Source organism: Vespa crabro, chromosome 8 (assembly GCF_910589235.1).
Source record: "Vespa crabro chromosome 8, iyVesCrab1.2, whole genome shotgun sequence".
NCBI lineage: Eukaryota > Metazoa > Arthropoda > Insecta > Hymenoptera > Vespidae > Vespa > Vespa crabro.
Genome location: NC_060962.1, coordinates 3112997 through 3132373, shown reverse-complemented (window position 1 = coordinate 3132373; position 19377 = coordinate 3112997). Strand labels below are relative to the sequence as shown.

The window sequence follows — 19377 nt, the reverse complement described above, 5'->3', positions numbered from 1 at the left end:
AAAAAAAAAAATCATTCTAAACTTACTTGCGATCATCCCGTGAGAAATTTCCTTTCATAATGTGATACAAATCGAAGGATACATTATAAACTATATATATATATATATATATTTATGTAAGAAAAAAGAAAAGGTACAAAATGATGACATATATATATAATACTTTTGCTACGCCACCTTACTTCGTATATGTGCTCTATTATCTAATCGTTCAATAGTTTTTTTTTTCTTTTTTGTCTCTTGACGAACCACAAAAGATTAAAAAGTCTCAAATTTCGTAAATAAAAAATTATCGGTTAGTAAATCATAAATAAACGGCAATATGGGATAACCGCGAAGCGACATTATCTTAATTATCGCGTCTATCGTCCGTTGTGGGATCTCGTCTGGGTTGTCTCTCGTTGAATGCATTTACACCTTTACAAACGGATTCCCGGGTTTCGAGAGGCGACGAAATTCAGGAGCTCATCGCTGTCCTCGCAAACGAATGGCTTTACGTGATGACAGGCAACGTCGTGCCATTTAATGCCGTCGTTGTAGAAGTTGTTGAGAATGGACAGGCAGGATTCATCGTTACCCTGTGATGATAAATGTTAAAATCAAGATCTTTCAAGGGATAACTCTTTCTTCGTATTTATTTTTTTCTTTCTTTCTTTATTTCTTTTTTCTTTCTTTCTTTTTCTTCTTCATGAACACGAATGAAGTCGTGTCATGTTGAAATTGATAAAAATCAGAGGATATTTCCTATATGAAATACGATCTACGATAGATCGTAAGAAAGGTAATAGAATGGAAAAGAGAAAGGTCTTTTTGTACGGAGTTTCAATCAAATAGAATCGGATAAGTGAAGATGAGAAAATCGAACGCGAATAGGACGAACGAAATCGAAGGGAAAGTAAAGAGAGAATGGAAAAGACCGCAGTACCTGAGCAGCCTCGCGGTTGTCTGGCTGTGGCTGACCGTATCCACCAGTATGACTCCAATCCCCAGAATTACGTTGGCTGGTCGGTCCGATTTTAGCACCGGATCCAGACCAGAACCATCCGTTGACATTTTGCGGTTGAAGATCGGGACGGTCGCAACCGTTAAAATTGCATTTACGTCCAGAAGTCCAGATGTATCTCACGTTTCCTGACGACGGAATCGCGTTAAATAATATTTCCCTTGATTCGAAATTATTCGATTCTCGCTTCGAAAATCTAATTTCTACCTTCTCGCATGAATCCAAATTTATGATGATTTTCCACTTATGATCATTTATATTACATTAAGAAAACTTTTGATACAGCAAATATATGTAGTATGTAATATTAAATGTCGATTAAAGTGTAAATCATTTTAAAGGGATACCTTTCTCTAATTTTATAATCTTTCCTTCCGTTTTCTTTTCTTTTCTTTTTTTCTTTTTTCATTTTTCTTTTTTTATTCTCACGCGTCCGATTTAAATTAACCAAAAGATCATTTTGAGATTTTATGATACATCGCGGGAGTCCGATACACGCGAGAGCATTTTTCGTTCTCTTAATTTCATTTTTTTACGACTTTGGTGAAAGTGAACTACGTATTTCAATAAAAATGAGTATGTTACGTGAGTTACGAAATACGTATACTTGAAATTTATCTCGTAACACAAATATTACTTTTCTTACAACACGAGAGAATTTAATTCAAAAGATATACCCTACGAATGCGTTGGATGTTACGAAAGAAATTTTTTTTCTCTCTTTTTCTAGCAATGTAATTCGTGGAATATTATAACGAGAAACGAAGATTTACTATCGAAAATAAAATCTTATCAACGAAAGTTGAAATCTGTCTTTTAAAATACGTTTAAATGAGAATGTACCCATCGAATACGAATCGTGCGTTACACAAAGTTCACATAAATTTACCTCTGGCTACTCTTTGCTTGATGAATTCATTTTCCTGTGGCGTCTCGAGAGATACCGCGTCCATGCAATGACGACGGCAAATGTTACGAGCATCAAGCCAGTCCACCTCGAGGCTTCTAGTCGGCAAATGTTCCCAACTGAAGAAGTACGAATGAGAGACACCCCTTGCGTCCCTGTAACTCGCATGACGAACGCCTGCGAATCGTGATAATAATTACACAAGATTGCCATTGTTTTTTTTTTTAAATACAATAATCGATGTGTTCCTTTCCGATCTGTTTATTTTCTTTTTCTTTTCTTTTCTTTTATTTATTTATTTATATTATTTTTTAAACATCGATGATCTACATCGTATAAATATCTTTACAGTTACTATATATTTTGTAAGACGATCGTTAATTCCGTTTACATCAAAAACATGAATTCGTTGCGCTACCATCTCTGTCTCAAGTCGACCGCATTAATGATCAATAAAAGGCTTTGGATACGTTTGATTAGGAAAGCGGAGAAGGACGAGACATCTCGTTGAAACACTTGATTGCCATATCCGTGGATCAATGATTTCTGTTTTCTTGTCTGAGTATAGTTACTATACGCTTGAGTAACGAAAGAGTTCAATAAGTTTCGATGAAGTAATACGAATAGATAATAATTTAGCGATCTATCATAATATAGGACAAATCGATAATGAACAAATTTATATTGATTGGAAAAAGAAAAACAGAAAAAGGTAATAGAGATGTAAAAATTGCCGACATACTTACATGGATGTTCGATTTTTTTCTACCCGATAGTTCGTCCTCTTTCTCACGTAATAAAATATAACCTTCGGAAGTGGAAAAGAAATTGAAAGGGAGATAGACAAGGAGAGAGAAAAAGGAAGAGAAAGAAAAATGTATATATATATATATATATATATATATATATATATATATATGTACATACATAAAACTTGAGAAAGAAATATATATATATATATATATATATATATATATATATATATATATATAGAGAGAGAGAGAGAGAGAGAAGAGAGGCAATGAATAACTGCAGCAAAATCCCTACGATTAGCCATGGTCAGTTGGTTAGGGTTAACTACGTCTCTTTAATAGTCGCACAAAACATTTAACTTAACTACAATAAAGTGCTCAAACTCGAATGAAATATTATTACAGCCGGGAAACGCGACGCATACTTAAATCGTAATTATAGATGGATACTTTCGTGACTATCGTCGTTTAAGAACCTCCGTTCTAAATCACAGACTCTCATGTTTCTTCGTTCAAAAAAAATTTCTTTTAAATTCGCGAAAGTTTCTTTTTTGTTCTTTTTTTTTCTCTCTCAAATCGAAGGGGATCTAGGTTGTGAAGATTGTCCGATATCATTGCTGTATCGAAACGTTGTAATCGATCGGAACGTTACTTTCTATCCATCATCGTCTTTTTTTTTTTATTTTTTTATAATTAACCATTAATCGAACGAATATAATAATGATCTCTAAAGCATTAATAAAATATTTTTAATTGTATCATAATATAGCACAGATATTATTTATAGTTCATTCATTTGAAATGAAAGTTCTCTTTTTCTCTATGTTATTTTCGCTTTTTTTTTATCTTCTTCTTTTCTCTTTATCCCCTCGAAAATCCATTATAAAATTTTATATAGAATACTTACGATTCGCACAACTTCGTGGATCCGGCAAGGACAATCGACGTTGGGCGTTCACGGCGATTACGCCGAGGAACAGCAAACAGACGATAATCCTCATACTCCTAAACCTTGAATGGAAAAAGAAAAAAAAAATATGTACGTTTCGTGTATGATATGATATTTTTGGCTTTTTCCATTGGAAGATAAATTAAATCGTTAAATTTAAAGTAAATTTTGGGAAATTTTTTAATCGAATTTATTCTTAGTTGCATGAAATTTCACATTACTTACGTTCCAACTATAAACTCGGATATGAATTTTAAGAACATCATCTTTTCATGTAATACTGTATGTAATCATTAAATTTACCATTCAAAATTTATTCATTCAAGAGCTATTACGTTATGAAACGTACGATTGATATTTATGATAAAAGTAAAAGGTGGTAGCAAAAGAAAATGAAAAAAAGAAAAAAGAAAAAAAATGATGATATATCGATGGATCCCCGTTACGTCATATCGATAACAGGCTACCGTCTTTCGTAATCTCACCGTTTTTGGTTTCGAATTCCATTGAAGATAGAAATTCCATCTGAATTACCGATTGCAACATCGAATCTTAATTTTGCCAATTTCCAATTCAATTTCAATCAAGTAAATAATTTGTGCAACTTAAATGAGATATATACATAAAAAAAAAAAAAGAAGAAAAGATAACGTAGGAATGTTGATAAAAATATTCCACTGAATGAGACGTTAAGAAATATTTTGGAGAATATTCGATCAGGAGTTTATAATTCTAAGATTTAAAAAATATCGGATGATCGCATATACTTATCGATCAGATATATTATTAAAAATTAAAAAATTTATGATATTTTAAAACTAATTTCATATTGATAATGAACTTAACTATAGTTAAGTTTTTTATAACTAGTCCGTTATTAACTATAGTTAAGTTCATTATATATATATATATATATATATATATATATATATATATATTTATTTATTTAGAAAATAATATTATATGATATTTAAAAATATATATATTTAGAAAAATGATACTGCTGTTTTTTTATTTATATACATATATGTACATAAATGTACATAAATGTGTAATTAAATTTTCCTTCGCTCTCAAATTTTTTCCGAGATTTTTTATTTCAATGGTTTAGACGGATAAGACCGATACAATTCCAATCTCGATCGAGGAAGAGAACACGTGACTTGAAATATAATTCTGTCGGGTAATGACGAGAGTAGAGCCCGAGGATAAAAAGAAGAAAAACAGAAGAAAAAGACGAAGAAGCTGGATGATCAAGGATCGATTTCACGCATCGCACAGATCGAGATAGCCTCCGATCGTTTTACTAATAACTTTCATTGGTGAAGAACCGAGAACGACTTTCTACGAGTCGCTATCATTCGGTTTATAGCGAATCTTTAACGTATAGTTCGATCGTTCATGGCTTCTAAGATTCCACTGTATAATCGTTGAGATTCCTTCTTTACATTTTCTTATTTACTTCGGTCCGAAGTGAAATTGAACGAATATTATAAAATTATTATAAAAATATTTCTGCTACATAACGATTATTATATTGCTATTTTTTAAATCATTTAATAAATATTTTCTACGACATCTTTTTTATAACTACTCCATTATTTAGATTATTATCATCAGATAACCTTTTTAGAAGAAAAAAACAAAAAAAAAAGAAACACTATATGATTAATGTTAATAAAGTTTAATATATTTATCATATTTCTTTACTTTAGTCAGATTTATCATGACGTCATATAACGTCTCATTTCTACCTGCTCATAACTTGGATATATTTATCATATTTCTTGATATTCGTCAGATTTATTATGCGGTTCGGTAAGATCTTTTTCTTGCGGTTCATAAGTTTTGTATATTTGTCATATTTCTTGGTATTCATCATCAGATTTATCATGCGGTTCATAAAATCGTAAATGTAGTATCTTAAACTCGCAAATTATAGGATGAACGTGACCGTAAGGAAGTTGCAGTTTGGATTTTGAAATAATCACGAAGTACTGGTTGATCACTCTCACGTCGGTTACCGTAAATGTCAGGTTCAAATGATCACGTACGTCCGTATTCTTACATTCTCAGTACTCGTAAACCAGTCTGAAAGGCAAAGGTACATTAACCTCAACGTCGAAACATTAAATTGCGCGTAAGAACACTATAAAAATGAAATTCCTTCCAGTATCGTTAGTTAACACGTCGCAGACGTATCGAGCTTTTCTACTATCTTAACTTTATTAAGGTTAACCATAAACATTTTTATATTTTATATATCTATATGCAATATGTTCGCATTATAACATTAATTATTATCATCAAATCAATTATTTTCAAGACAATAAAAATAAATTATATTCATTATCTGTTTGTAACGTATACTTGTGATATAAGAATTCCGCTAAGATTCATTAATTCGAAATCGTTAATCATTATTTTATTAAATCGAGATCTTTCTAATGAATAATAACAAGTATATTTAATATAGCGTGTTCGCTTAATAGCAGTAAGTCATAAACAATTGGTGATTAAATCGAGCGTTATATTACGTTCGTATTCTTTATACTCTTTAAGAAAAATTCTCATATATCTTATGGTTAAAGAACCGTAAGAAACGACTCTTCTTTCCCCTCTTCGTAAAAGTGACATTAACATAAAACACGGAATTTAATCTACCGTCCAAAACTTTCGTTCGAGACCAACAACAACTTCATCAATCACTTTCGACTTAATTATCATTGAAATATTTAACTATAGAATCGTCGTTGAAATTATCAATTTTTCTCTCTTTCATTTTATATTATTTTTACAATAACCATATATATATATATATATATATATATATATATATATATATATATATATATATATATATATGTATCCGGACATTGATCTCGAATTAATAAAAAAAAAAAAAAAGTGATGAGTTCCATTGAAATATTTTTATAGAGAAATTTGATTTTCTCGATCGACTCGTGAAAAATGCTAGTTATTCGTATTAGAAGAGGAAATACTAGGAAATGAAGAGGAAGATATAGACGAGGTTGCTAACTCCCACGCATTCAATGATCCGCACGCTTTTATAATGCTCGGTAGAAAAGAGCGAGATAGAAGATGTTTTGTCTCATTAAATACGTACTTTGTTCTCTCTCTCTCTCTCTTTCTCTGTTTCCTTCCTTATATATCTCTTTTTCTGTCTGCTTTTAATCATGGTACGATGCTCGGTACTTGCGCTTTCTCCGTGAGTGTTGCGAGCCGATACAACTCTTCAATTCACTCGCGCTTATCTTTCGCTATTTTCTCACGATGCATTCACTTCCAAAGAGAGGAAGAAAAAGAGAGAGAGAGGGAGAGAGAGACAATCGAAGATTGGATGCTGGAACTTCAACGACGTGTGAGATTGACTCGAAACGTGGAAATTTGCGCGAGAGAGAGAGAGAGAGAGAGAGAGAGAGAGAAAAGAGAGAGAATTTTCACGAGCAACTCTCTTCACTATTTCGTATTTTGGATCGTGAAAATCACAACAAAAGTAAACCTTATAAATCGTAAAATATCTCCAAGAAATAGTAGAAAATCTTCAAACGATGTTTTCTCTGCTAAGAGAAAAAACAAACGATATAAAATCTCTCTCTCTCTCTCTCTCTCTTTCTCTCTTTTTCCTTTTCTCTAAGTCTCAATGAATGGGGGCGATGTCCTATTGATATATAATTCGCAACTCTTGAAAGCAAGGCACGTATGGTATTAGTTGAATATACCGTTATAGAACATTATATACGATATACCTTTATCTTTCACCTACTTTTTATCGTTTAAGTTTACCTTATTGCACTTGCGATTGTTTTAATATAATAAATTTCATAGGATGAAATATATTATCTAGTTTTAATCGATAGTGAAACAAACACACTAATTAATTAATAATCTATTATTCAATAAATAATTAAATAAATAATGAATTAATGAGTAATTAAATAATAATTGATATTTATGTTTCAATTAATATTTATGTTCAAAACAGGAATTTTCAATTAAATCAAAGATTACTGTCGCATTTTCTTTTTTTCTTTCTTTTTTTTGTTTCATTTTATTCAATAACGACAAAAATCTCGATGGAAAAATCTTGTCGTCGTTCGTTCGAATTTTCGTCTCGTAATTCGATCGAACCTATTCGTACGGAAATTAAAGCCCCTAAAACGCGCAAACTGTCGCACGAAAGGACGGGTAAGGTGAGAGTTTTCCATTTCTCTCTTTCTCTTTTTTCTTTTTCTTTTCTTTTTTTTTTCACGAACACGTACACGAGCATACTGAACGTGGTATGCATGCGATTCGCTCGTACGTCTCGTAGTCGTTTCAAGTTTATCCAATGCAAAACGCGTTGATGGTACCACGACCGCGGCCAGGAAAAGATTACTCGTTAATGATGTATATGTGTATGCGTGTGCGTGTGCACATATGTACGTGTGTGTTCTCGTTAATCACGTATACATTCTAAACGTCTACGTAAAGAGAAAGAGAAAAGAAAGAAAGAGACAGATGGATCCCAGTGACCCGATGACCAAGTACATTTTAAAATATCTTTTACCAAAACAAATTTATTCCGATGTCGTTCCTAAAATATTATTTTTTATAATTTTAGGTTTTAAAAAATTTTAGACTTTTGTAATTATAAATTTATATTAATTATCGCATATAAATTATAATTTTAATTTAATCAAAAGCTCAATCGAGGAAGTCGTTAATTTTTTCAATTCTTTTTTTTAATTCGTTATATGTACGATTATTAATGATTAAATTCGTACGAATAATTTTTTACTACTTTGTTAAATAATCAAATCTTTGGAAAAATTCTTAAGAAGGAGAAGAAGAAGAAGAAGAAGAAGAAGAAGAAGAAGAAAGAAAAGAAGAAAAGAGGATATAATTTATTTATTCGTTCCATGCGGTAATATTTCTATATACGAAATTATCGCGTAATTTATTTTCTTTAGAGCTTAAATTAGATGTATACAAAAAAAAAAAAGAAAAAAGAAAAAAGAAAAAAGAAAAAAGATAAGAAAAAAATTTCTATGAAAGCCGTTATAAGGACAAATCGAACGAAGTGTCAAACTCGACGGGAAGAGAAACTAACTCTCTTCGAAAAGTTGACGGGAACATAACAGACTCATGTAATCGCGGAAGGCGTAAGTACTTACATACATACCTACATAAGGATACGTACACATATCGGAGGAAGGTGAAGAGAAGAGGGGGCGGCGGTACATATACGGGCAAACTTGTGCTTTTTTATCTTAACTCTGTGCTACGTGTAAGTTCCAACCGAAGAAGGAAATTCATCGGGAATGAAGCCCGATCGCTGTAACCCGGTGTCGCACGTTGTGAAAAATTCGAAGGAAACGACATCTCCTCGAAAGACCCGAACTCGACGATCCATCATCGTATATTCTCGGCTTATCGACGACTATCTGAAACTCGCGTTGTCTGAAAATCGTACGACTTTTTCCTCTCTAATGCTAATGGATCTCTTTAGATTTTGTAAATGGTATCGTTGCATTTTTCCAATCGTAAATTTGTTAATTGAAAAGACATTTCATTTCTTCGTTCGAAAATTTGAAAAATAAATCGTCTTTAAATTAAAAAAAAAAAAAAAAAAAAAAAAGAAAAAAAAGAAGAAAGAAAGAAAAAAGAAAAAAGATGGATTTAAAAATGTAAAAATATATACTCGCGCTTGTACATCTAGATAAATTCATATTAGCTATTTCTATTAATCATAATTTATGTTATATTTATCATAATTTATATTAAATTGATGAATCGAAGAATGTAAATTTTCTTTTTTATAAACACTTACGGCTACACAATTTTTTATATCTTATTTTTATTATTTTTCTTTCTCTTTCTCTCTCTCTCCCTCTCTCTCTCTCTCTCTCTCTCTCTCTTTCTCTCTCTCTTCCTCTCTCTCTCTCTCTCTCTCTCTCTCTCTCTCTCTCTCTCTCTTTCTCTCTCTACTTCTCCCTTTGACGATACTGCAAAAATCCGTGACTTTCCTCGAACTCGAATGCAATAACATAATCAGTATCTTTCTATACATATACGATATATATAGCTATACATATCCTAGATGGATATATCCGAGGTGACGAGAGAACGAGAGGACGAGACTTTCTAAACTGTTCGTGATACGACGAGTGTCACGAAGACCGTGCGAGTCGAGTTTACCGGCCTTAGGTGAGCGTCCGACAGTAAAACTCGTCGTTGTTGACGTTCGAGTTAAGAAGTTTAGCCGTAAGACTAGGAAGAAACGAAGAGAAGGTAGAACCGATCGTCTTAGAGGAAAGACATACTAGTAAAAGATTCTTGGCAAATGTTCTATCGAGCCTTTCTCTCCTGACTCCTTTGAATCTTCGATGAGCCTTTCTTGCCTTTCCAAAGCGACGTACTACCGTCGAGAGATTAGGATCGACAACTTTGGCCGTCTCGACGACGACCGATTTAAAACAGTATAGATACTATTTTAGCGCGTAGATCACGATCCTCGTATAGAAATTTCAATGTCCTTTCTCGAGCCTTTCTCCAAAGTCATCGAAGTCTTTCGCTCTCGTCCAACAACTTTCAAATACTAAATTTCGTCCTATCGTCGAATTTGATTAGAAAATAACAACGACGACGTTCGTGATCCTGATACACAAATTCATTTGATGCATTTAGTATGATTTCAATTATCCTTTTCTCTTTTTCTTTTCCTTTTTATTATTATTATTATTTTTTTTTTTTTCCCCCATTAAGAAAGAGAAATCGAAATTGTAATTCATCGGACGAACGATCCTACGATCTTGTTTGAAAATATTATTATTATCATTAATTCATATCTTCCGAAAGAAAGATAGATACATCTATTATCCACTTCGCATTAAGGATCATAAAGTGATACGTGTTTGAGTCTTTTGCACTCAGCTTTCTATGATATATCTTATCGTAAGAAGATAATCATTCTTGTTTTTTTTTTTTTTTTTTTTTTTATATATGTCGTAATGTCTTTTCGCACAATCTTACATTATATCGAATAGATTTCAGTAGAAAGAAAGAAAGAAAAAAAAAAATGTTGCAGACGTCGATTCCCTTTCAATTTCTTTCATCCTCTACTTTAGTGAAACGAAAATAACGATCGTCGAACGAACCATTAAAACTTTCTTATTTCAAAGCATTACTAAAGAGATAGTAAGAGCGTGTCTTTTATACGACAAACCGAGTTAATCGTGAGCTTATTCGAAGTCGTTCGTTTTTCACGCACAATAGCGTGAGGTTTTTTTTCTTCTTCTTTTTCCTCCTCTTCTTTCTTTTTTCTCTTTTCAAATAGATACAGGGATTCTCTTCGGTACAGAGCCATTTTAATCATATATCATAGAGTTTCATGTGCATACGAGCGTGACATGCGTTAAATCCTTTTACACGACATTTTCTTGAACGAACGAGTTCGAAAGAGCTGGGAAAGAACGTATCGTTTGGTTTCATCACGCGCGAATCCATTTTCCTTTGCTCTCAAACGAGCGTGCAAAACGGTTTAGCTTTCTTCGTTGTTCGCGTTAATTAAGCTAGAAGATCCTTGCTGTAGTAATGATTACTATCTTTATAATGAGGAGGATAAGACAAAAATAAGTAGGATCGTCCTCATATTGAGATTATACAACGTCGAAAAAGAAAAAAAACAAAAAGAAGAAAGGAAAAGAAAATACAAAGAAAGAGTACTTTAATAAGGATGGGAAGGTAAGTTAAAAGATTCAAAGAAATAGGCGAGTAATATCATTTGCTTAAATACGGGATAATAAAAAAAAAAAAAAAGAAAGAAATAAAAAAAGAAACGAAGAGAAAGAGAATGCAGATAGAGGTGTTAAATAATAGTGATTGTTATAATAAGACGAATGATCAGAAATAACTACAGTGATGACAGGAATTACATAAGACAGGATTACGCAAGGGAAAAAAATCTAATGTAATCTATAGAGACGTATGCTTAAGACGCGTTAGAAAGGGAAGTTTGTTAGAAAAATTAACGATGTTGAGAATATTATTACTATATATATACACATATGAGTGTACGAGTATGTGTATATATGTATATATATATATATATATATATACACATACTTGCGTAACGTTAAAATTCATTATTAGTAACAGAGAGTTCAGAAATTATTTCCTCGAAATATTCGATCCGTACTTGTAATTATTAATATTATTATTATTATTATTATTATTATTATTATTATTATCTTTCTTTTTTTTTGACACGTGAAAAATCTTCTTTTTCTTTTACTTTAAATTTTAATCAAATCTACAAGAAAATGAACGTATGAATATATACGTGGAACAATGTACTTTTTAAATTAGAAAAGAAAGATTGCACATTAATTACACAATTTGTAATTACAATTCAAAAAATATATTACTCGTAAAAAATACGCGACTTCCGTTTCAACTTATGACGAAATCTTCTCCCTGATTACCGTCATGAAAAACTAGTTACAACAACATTGTTACCTGAAAGTGCGACGAGATCAAATAAAATGCATACTGTAACAAACTTTCGTTACCGGTTATATGAGTGAACATCCGTTTCCGTTAAGATTTTGGATTTTGATTAGTTTATCTTTGTGAAATCCGATTCCCTCGATTTACAAGCGAATTCTAATATTTTTCACAAAAAAAAGAAATAAAAAAATAAAAAAAAATAAAAAGGAAGAAAAGAAATAATTTCTATGATTACTCAAAGGAATTCCCTATTAATTTTACTTTTACTCGATGGACGTTCGTGAAATAGCATCTTTAATTTTTTACTTTTTTTTTTTTTTTTATCAGAATGAATATATAACAAGTAAAATGATAAATAATTCTAACTCTTCAATTTATTCAAGTACGATCGATAAAGCGTTAAGCAACGATATCTCGTTCGTCGAAGCGACGCAAACTTTACAGAACGAAAATTATAACTTATAACACTCACAAAACACTTTTAAAAGGAAAGTTTCGACCTGGAACGAGGTGACGACTTCTAAACCGTTGAATAATTTCAACTTCTTTTTTTTATTCTCTTTTTATATTTTTTTTATTCTCTTTTTTATTTTTTGTTTTTTATTTTTTTTTTTCATCTTTCTTGTCTTCGTTAAAATTTGCATTTAAACGGACTCGAACGAAAGTTCAATTTTAAAGCTTTGCTTTTCGAAGATAAAGAAAAAGAACGGAAGTAAAAGGAAGGAGAAAGAAAAAGAAAGAGAGAGAGAAAAAAAATGAAAAAAAGGAAGAAAAAGTTCGCAGGATTTTTGTTTTTGTTTTTTTGTTTGTCTTTTTTTTTGATCCCGTTTCCTTATACGATGTGACATCGATAAGAGAACGAGGAAGAGACGGAGAAAACTAACTTCGAAGTTCCTACGGATCGAAAAATCTCTTTCAATGAAGTAAAAAGAAGAGGAAGTCTAGTCTAGCGAAAACGTGAGATACCAGGAAGATCGAAACTTTGTTTTCGTTCGTCGAACGATGCGCTACATTAATAGAAAGGAAAGTTGTTCAAGAATCGGCTCATTAGTTCAGATATCTCTCCTCTCTCAGTTCAAGATCGATGGATCTCGAAACGACACGTGCATTGCCCCGGGCCACCTCCTCCTCCTCTTCTTATTCTTCTTCATCAAAAGAATCGAAAAAAAAAAACGATCTTCAAACTTGTACCGTTACGAATGTTATTTCATGCAAATTTCTTAATAATTTCAGCTTCCGCAATGTAATTTTAAAGATATCATTTAATAATATATGTCGAACCAATGAAAAATATAAAGATTCTTAATTGTTTAAAAAAATATTAAGATTCTTAATTCTTAATGTTTTATGAAATTAATTGAACAGTGAGAAAGAAAGAAAAAGAAAAAAGAAAAAAGGAAAAGGATGAAATATTTCGATAGAAAAAAAAAAAAGAAAAGAAGAAGAAGAGAAAGGAATTGAGAGAAAATAAAGACTTTGAAATCTTTTTATATAATTAATATCTATATGTGATAATTAAGATCTATCCGCATACTTTCTGAACGAAGTAAGCGCGAACTAGAACATTGGAAGTCTCTCTCGATGGCCCACCTTACAAGGTCGACCGACGACATTTAATTTCGACCTCGTTCGAACGCCTTTCTACCTCTCGAGGATTCAGATAGAGACCGGACGTTCGCGGACTTGGAATGAATCGTAAACGATAAAAGACAGTTGGATTCATCCTTTTAACGTGCTTTTAACTTGGCGTCTTGAAAGAAAATTTTTTCGACTTTTTCAGACGGGGGAGGGACAAAGAATAGAAAAGAAAGAAAAGTAGAAAAATCTTTTCGAATTCGTAGTTCGCGAGAGCTCGTCTTCGTCGTTTAAGAAAATGAGAATGACAATGAGAATGGGAATGAGAATGTGACTGCGAGAACGTGAATGAGAATGATAACCGTACAAGACAGTTCTCTCGGAAGGAGAGATCGGCCACGATCATTCCTGGTCTGCGTGTGTAAGCTTGTGTGCGTAGCTGTAAGAGTGGTGTAACCGTTAGCTGGCCGGCTTACTACTTTACCTGGTTCAACGCAACGATTTGAAACGAACTTAACGTAGGTATACAAACTCGCATTTAAGAGTAGCTTCTCCTCGTCTACTCTATTAAAAGGGCTTACTCGTTTAATGTGCCAAGTCATTTTACGAACATCCTTCTTAATTTTATCGCCACCAATTTCACGCATCTCTTCGTTCACGCATCATCTATGTAGGATAAATGTAATCGTTATTTTAATAAAATAGTATTAAAATTAATCGATCTAGGTTAAAAAATAAAAAAAAATTGAACTATAAAAAAAAATATATTATACTAACAACTTAATCTCGTTAAAGAGAATGAGAGAGAGAGAGAGAGAGAGAGAGAGAGAGAAAGTTTTATTTTTATATTATATATTTCAAGATTTTATTATATTATATTATATGAATCAAATTAATAAGGATTTTATTTTGTCTAAAAATAAAAATTTTAGTATTAAAATAAATGTCTTTTTGAAAATACAAACGTGATCTAATTTTTTTTTATTGATTGTTTATCGAAAAAAAAATTAACGTAAGGAAATAGGTAAAGGTGAATTGAGATCATTAAAAGATCATTACACGTAGATTAGCGATTTTTAATTAATAGGACGAACGTGTTTCGTCGTATGGAGAGTCGGTCGCGCATTCGGGAGCAATTTTCAAACGAATTCCGACGTAACCGAAGGCGAATGGAAGCGTAACGATGACCAAGAGCTCATGGTTCGAACTTTTTGCCGCAAGCAACGAAGAAGAATGGCTCGGATGCGTTCCGAATAAACGCCGAGATGCCAGTCCGTTTTTTACCATAGAAGCAACGGTACAACAAGCAGCGACGATTCAACGCTTGACAGTTCCTCCTATAGTTAATAAATAGTTTTATCTAAAAAAATTATTCGTATTTAAAAAATTAATTGCTTTTAAGTATTTTTATAATAAACGAAATAATGAAAAATTATATTAAATTAATAGTTCATTCGAGCTGAGGGCACTCAATGAAAAGTCACTGTCGTCGAGTTGTACGTCATTTCAATACTAGAAATAAGAAATTAATTAATCTCAAAGAGAAATTAATTAATTCTTCGAGCTAATTAATCGTCACTCAGATACTTGGAACGTTCTGTGAACGTTCGCAGACAAATCGTTTCGGTGATGAGTATTCGCCGTATGGAAAGCGTTCGCGCTTCTCTCGCAACAGACCGCGTGACTAATTGTTTTGACGACAAGCTTTTGACATTGTATGCAGATTAGACGAGGAGAACAAAAGAGTCGGAGGCATATAAATTAGAAACACCCTACTAATCCGAGAGACGATAATTTCATACTACTGCGAACGTTTCTGTGGAACATGGTTTGCCATTATTGTACACGAAAATGCTTTTTAATATTTTATTCTCTACAAGGATTAAATAATCGATCAAAAGAGTCGAAATAATTTGATATTACCTTTTAAAAAAAATAAAAAAATAATTGAGAAAAAATAAATATTATTGTAAATACCAAAGAAAAATTCTATTTACAAGTGAATAGAATTTCATTGAATTTACCGATTAAAAAAAATTAAAAAATTAAAATCAAAATAATAATAAAAATAACGTAATGAACTATGAAGAAAAAATTTTTGGATAAACATACAAATTTCCAATTATTTTCGGAAAGATTTCAAAATAATATAAAGAAAGTAAATATTTCTTTCGTAATGGAGAGAGATTGCAATAAAGAATCAATATAATTTATTGAGTTTACTTTCGCGAAAGTATATATATATATATATATATATATATATATATATATATATAGATGTGTGTGTGTGTGTATGTGTGTGTGTGTGTGTGTGTGTGTGTGTATAGAATGATGGATAGAAGGGAGATAAAAACACTGCTTATGGTTAAGCAGGCTTAAACGAGAGAAGCATTTGATTTCGCAAAACCAAGAGGCGTACGGTCAAAAGTCTTGCTCTCGAAAGTTGCTATAAGCAAACTTATTGCATCTATGTACATACGTTGATATGTATACGAAGTAGGAACATTAAACTATGGATTATGTACTTGTTCTCTTAGGAAGATACATACGCAATCGGTTCTTAACGAGCCTAAAGTTTCTTGCGTAAGGACGAACGGTTAGTTGCATGTTTGCTTATTATCTTACTTGTATTAGTGAAATTTCTTTAACGCTTTTTTATTTTCTTTTTTCTTTTTAATTTTTCTTTTTTTTTATTCTTCTCCTTTTATTTTTTTATCGAATACTAGAGAAAGTATATGTTTAGCGACTTTTTAGATGACATTGACAAACTGTCTTCGCAGAAAATCTCTCTTAATGGGTTTTTTATATACGCGTTCACATTACATATAATTCTTCGTGATGTAACAAGTCATTGATAATTACATATATATATATATATATATATATATATATATATATATATATACATATACATATACATATATATATATATATATATGCGATACTTTACATTGTGTTATTTAAAATATCAATCATTTCCGTCAAATTTGTACAACATGAAAGTAATTGGTGAAATGTATCTGTGCAAAATGTATCTGTGTAAAATACATATTGTATATAAATTTTATCTTTTTGAACAAAACGATTTTTGACAATTTGATTTTTTCTACTGTTCTATTTTTCTAGATAATCAAAAATAAAATATTGTAATATATAATTTTTACGATAATAAATGCGTTAAAATTTATCAATAACAAAATAATATTATATATTGAGATAGAAACATTCTATAACTTGTTTTTATCTTCAATAAATTAAAAATTATTAATATTTTAAATTGCAAAAGAGAGTCCTATCTCTTTTCCTTTCTCTCTCTCTCTCTCTCTCTCTCTCTCTCTCTCTCTCTCTCTCTCTCTCTTCCTCCTTCTCTAGATTTTGTTCAAAAATATATTAACATTTTATTTTTACGAGCAGTGAAAAAATTAGAATTTTGATGAAAACTCAAAAGTTTTTCTTTTATATGGAAGCAAAGCTTATGATATCAGGTTATCTTATTTAAAGCGGATCATTGCACATGGAACCAGAATCTCATCATACGTTCCGGACCTGATCAACGCAAAGCTAACCAGTTATAAAGTTATTGACACCTTTTCAACAAAGTTGAAATAATTCAACAAATCACTTTTTTATTATTAATTCTTATTTTATTCAACGAAGAATGTAAATTATACAAAAAAGAAAGAAATATATTCTACAAAACTTATTTTTAGACATTTAGATAGACATTCGTGTATGCAAATTTCTTTTTCTCTTTATTTTCTTTTCTTTTTTTTTTATAGGAAGACGTCATAGGTCATAATGCGTCATAGACTTAAAATAAATGTATGATATACTTATAGAAAAAAAAAGTACGAACATCGTATATCGTTATCAACGAAAAACACGTATGTATATCTGTGCGTAATATTTCAAGCTATTTCGCGATAAAGATCACAGATGGATTTTAATTTTATGAAATGAAAAATCAAAACCGAACGTTAAACCACGAGATTTTACGATAAATAAATTAATTTAACGTAATCCTACGAAATTGCAAATGAATTCGTAATAAATAAAGTTAAAAAAAGATACCAGAGCAATTGATTCGAATCTTGACAAAATTTTCTCACCGACGATATAACAAAATATCTTCTTTCATAATTTATTAAGAATTCACGTAAATCTTATTTGCAAAAGAAAAAAAAAGATAATTAAAAAAAAAAAAGAAGAAATAAATAAAAAAGAAGATAATAAAAGTCGTACTCACAGGAAAAAAATTCGCAGCAAAAATCTCTTTCTTCCTCCTCCTCCTTCTTCTTCTTCTTCTTCTTCTTCTTCTTCTTTTTTTCTTTTCCTTTTCTTCCTGTACGATTTAAATTCGGGGAGTAAAATCGGCAGGAAGTATTTCTTGTACGCAAGAAAAATCCAACGACGATTGACAGAAAGAGGCCGACTGTTGAGGAAGAGATTGAAGAAGATCGGTCTTACGAATTGGAAATACAAAGAAGGAATGAACTGACGGAGGATCGTGATGAGCCAGTATATAGTCGGCCCACATTCCCTTGGTGCTACGAGTAACCTAAATTTCCCCCACCATTAAATCGAACCTGGGCATCGAGTCCGGGGCATCGCGTGCGTGTACTACCTGGGAAATAACCCCACCTGTCCTTCTCTCACTCTCTTTCTTTCTCTTTGTAACTCGCTAGACTGCTCACATGTTAGAGGTAGCCAACCGGAGGATTCCGTTCTCGACGGGTACGAGACGATCACCTCCGGATTCCCCTTTCACCCTATCGAGACGGCAATTTATGCAATCTTTTCAAAATGGATTACCTAAAACGGATTAATACAATGAAAATGGCAATACTCGAAAGTTAACTTCTCAGACTATTCGATGGCCGTTATTTTGCACGACGTTTCCTTTTGTCGAGACGATCAGAAGAAAAAAAAAGGAAGAAAAAGAAGAAGATCCGTAACGAAGCTTTTTCGTGGAACAAACGAGAAACGTTCAGTTGTGCAACAAAGAAAGAGTTAGTTGAGAGGTAAGTATTGAACGTACTTCGTGTCTTTTATTGCCGGTCGATGCAATGTCCTCTTTCGTATACGCACTTTTTAAATACGTTATAAGTAAGTATATACATTTATAATGTCTTTTAATTGTGCAAAATCGCTTGCTAAAAAAAGAAAAAAAAGAGAAAGAAAAGAAAGATGTCTTCCTTGATTCAATGTATGCATATGTATTTATGATCGTTCGTAAAAAAAAAAAAAAAATATATATATATATATATATATATATATATAAATAAACCTTTGAAATCTTAGAGAGTATTATCAAAGAGATATTATTATCGGATATTTTGGATTATTAAACGGCATTAAAGAGAAACAGGCTTTTAAATAAATGGCATACCTATGTATATAAGATGTATATGTATGTATATACATACGAGTTTTACATCCTTGCAATTACTCAACGATCATCGATCGAAGACGATTACCGATTTTCTTTTCACCTTTCACGTTGAGCAGCAAAATCACAATTTCGTTTCCACATGCTCTCGACGATCTTCTTCACGCTTCTCCATTCCTTAAAACGAAAGCGCACGTCCCGTCTGATTAATGTACACGTAGGGGCCTTCTACAATCACTATGATGGCCGAAGAAAGAACAAGAAGAAGCTCTCTCGATGCTGTTTCATCGC

The 19377-nt window shown here is 31.6% G+C and overlaps 1 protein-coding gene across 2 annotated transcripts; it reads right to left on the bottom strand.

Moving 5' to 3' along the window:
• Nucleotides 1-91: 91 nt before the first annotated feature.
• Nucleotides 92-18600, bottom strand: LOC124426084. 2 transcript variants are annotated; one of them, XM_046967361.1, is made up of 5 exons: nucleotides 17944-18600; nucleotides 3570-3673; nucleotides 1893-2087; nucleotides 926-1131; nucleotides 92-578 (listed from the first exon to the last, which is right to left on the bottom strand). In XM_046967361.1, exons 2-5 carry the CDS (start codon nucleotides 3661-3663, stop codon nucleotides 420-422), a joined length of 654 nt encoding a protein of 217 aa, XP_046823317.1. In that variant the 5' UTR covers nucleotides 3664-3673; nucleotides 17944-18600; the 3' UTR covers nucleotides 92-419. The 2 variants fall into 2 exon arrangements, with proteins under 2 accessions (XP_046823317.1, XP_046823318.1); XM_046967362.1 differs by lacking the exon at nucleotides 17944-18600 and adding an exon at nucleotides 14279-14340.
• Nucleotides 18601-19377: the final 777 nt, after the last annotated feature.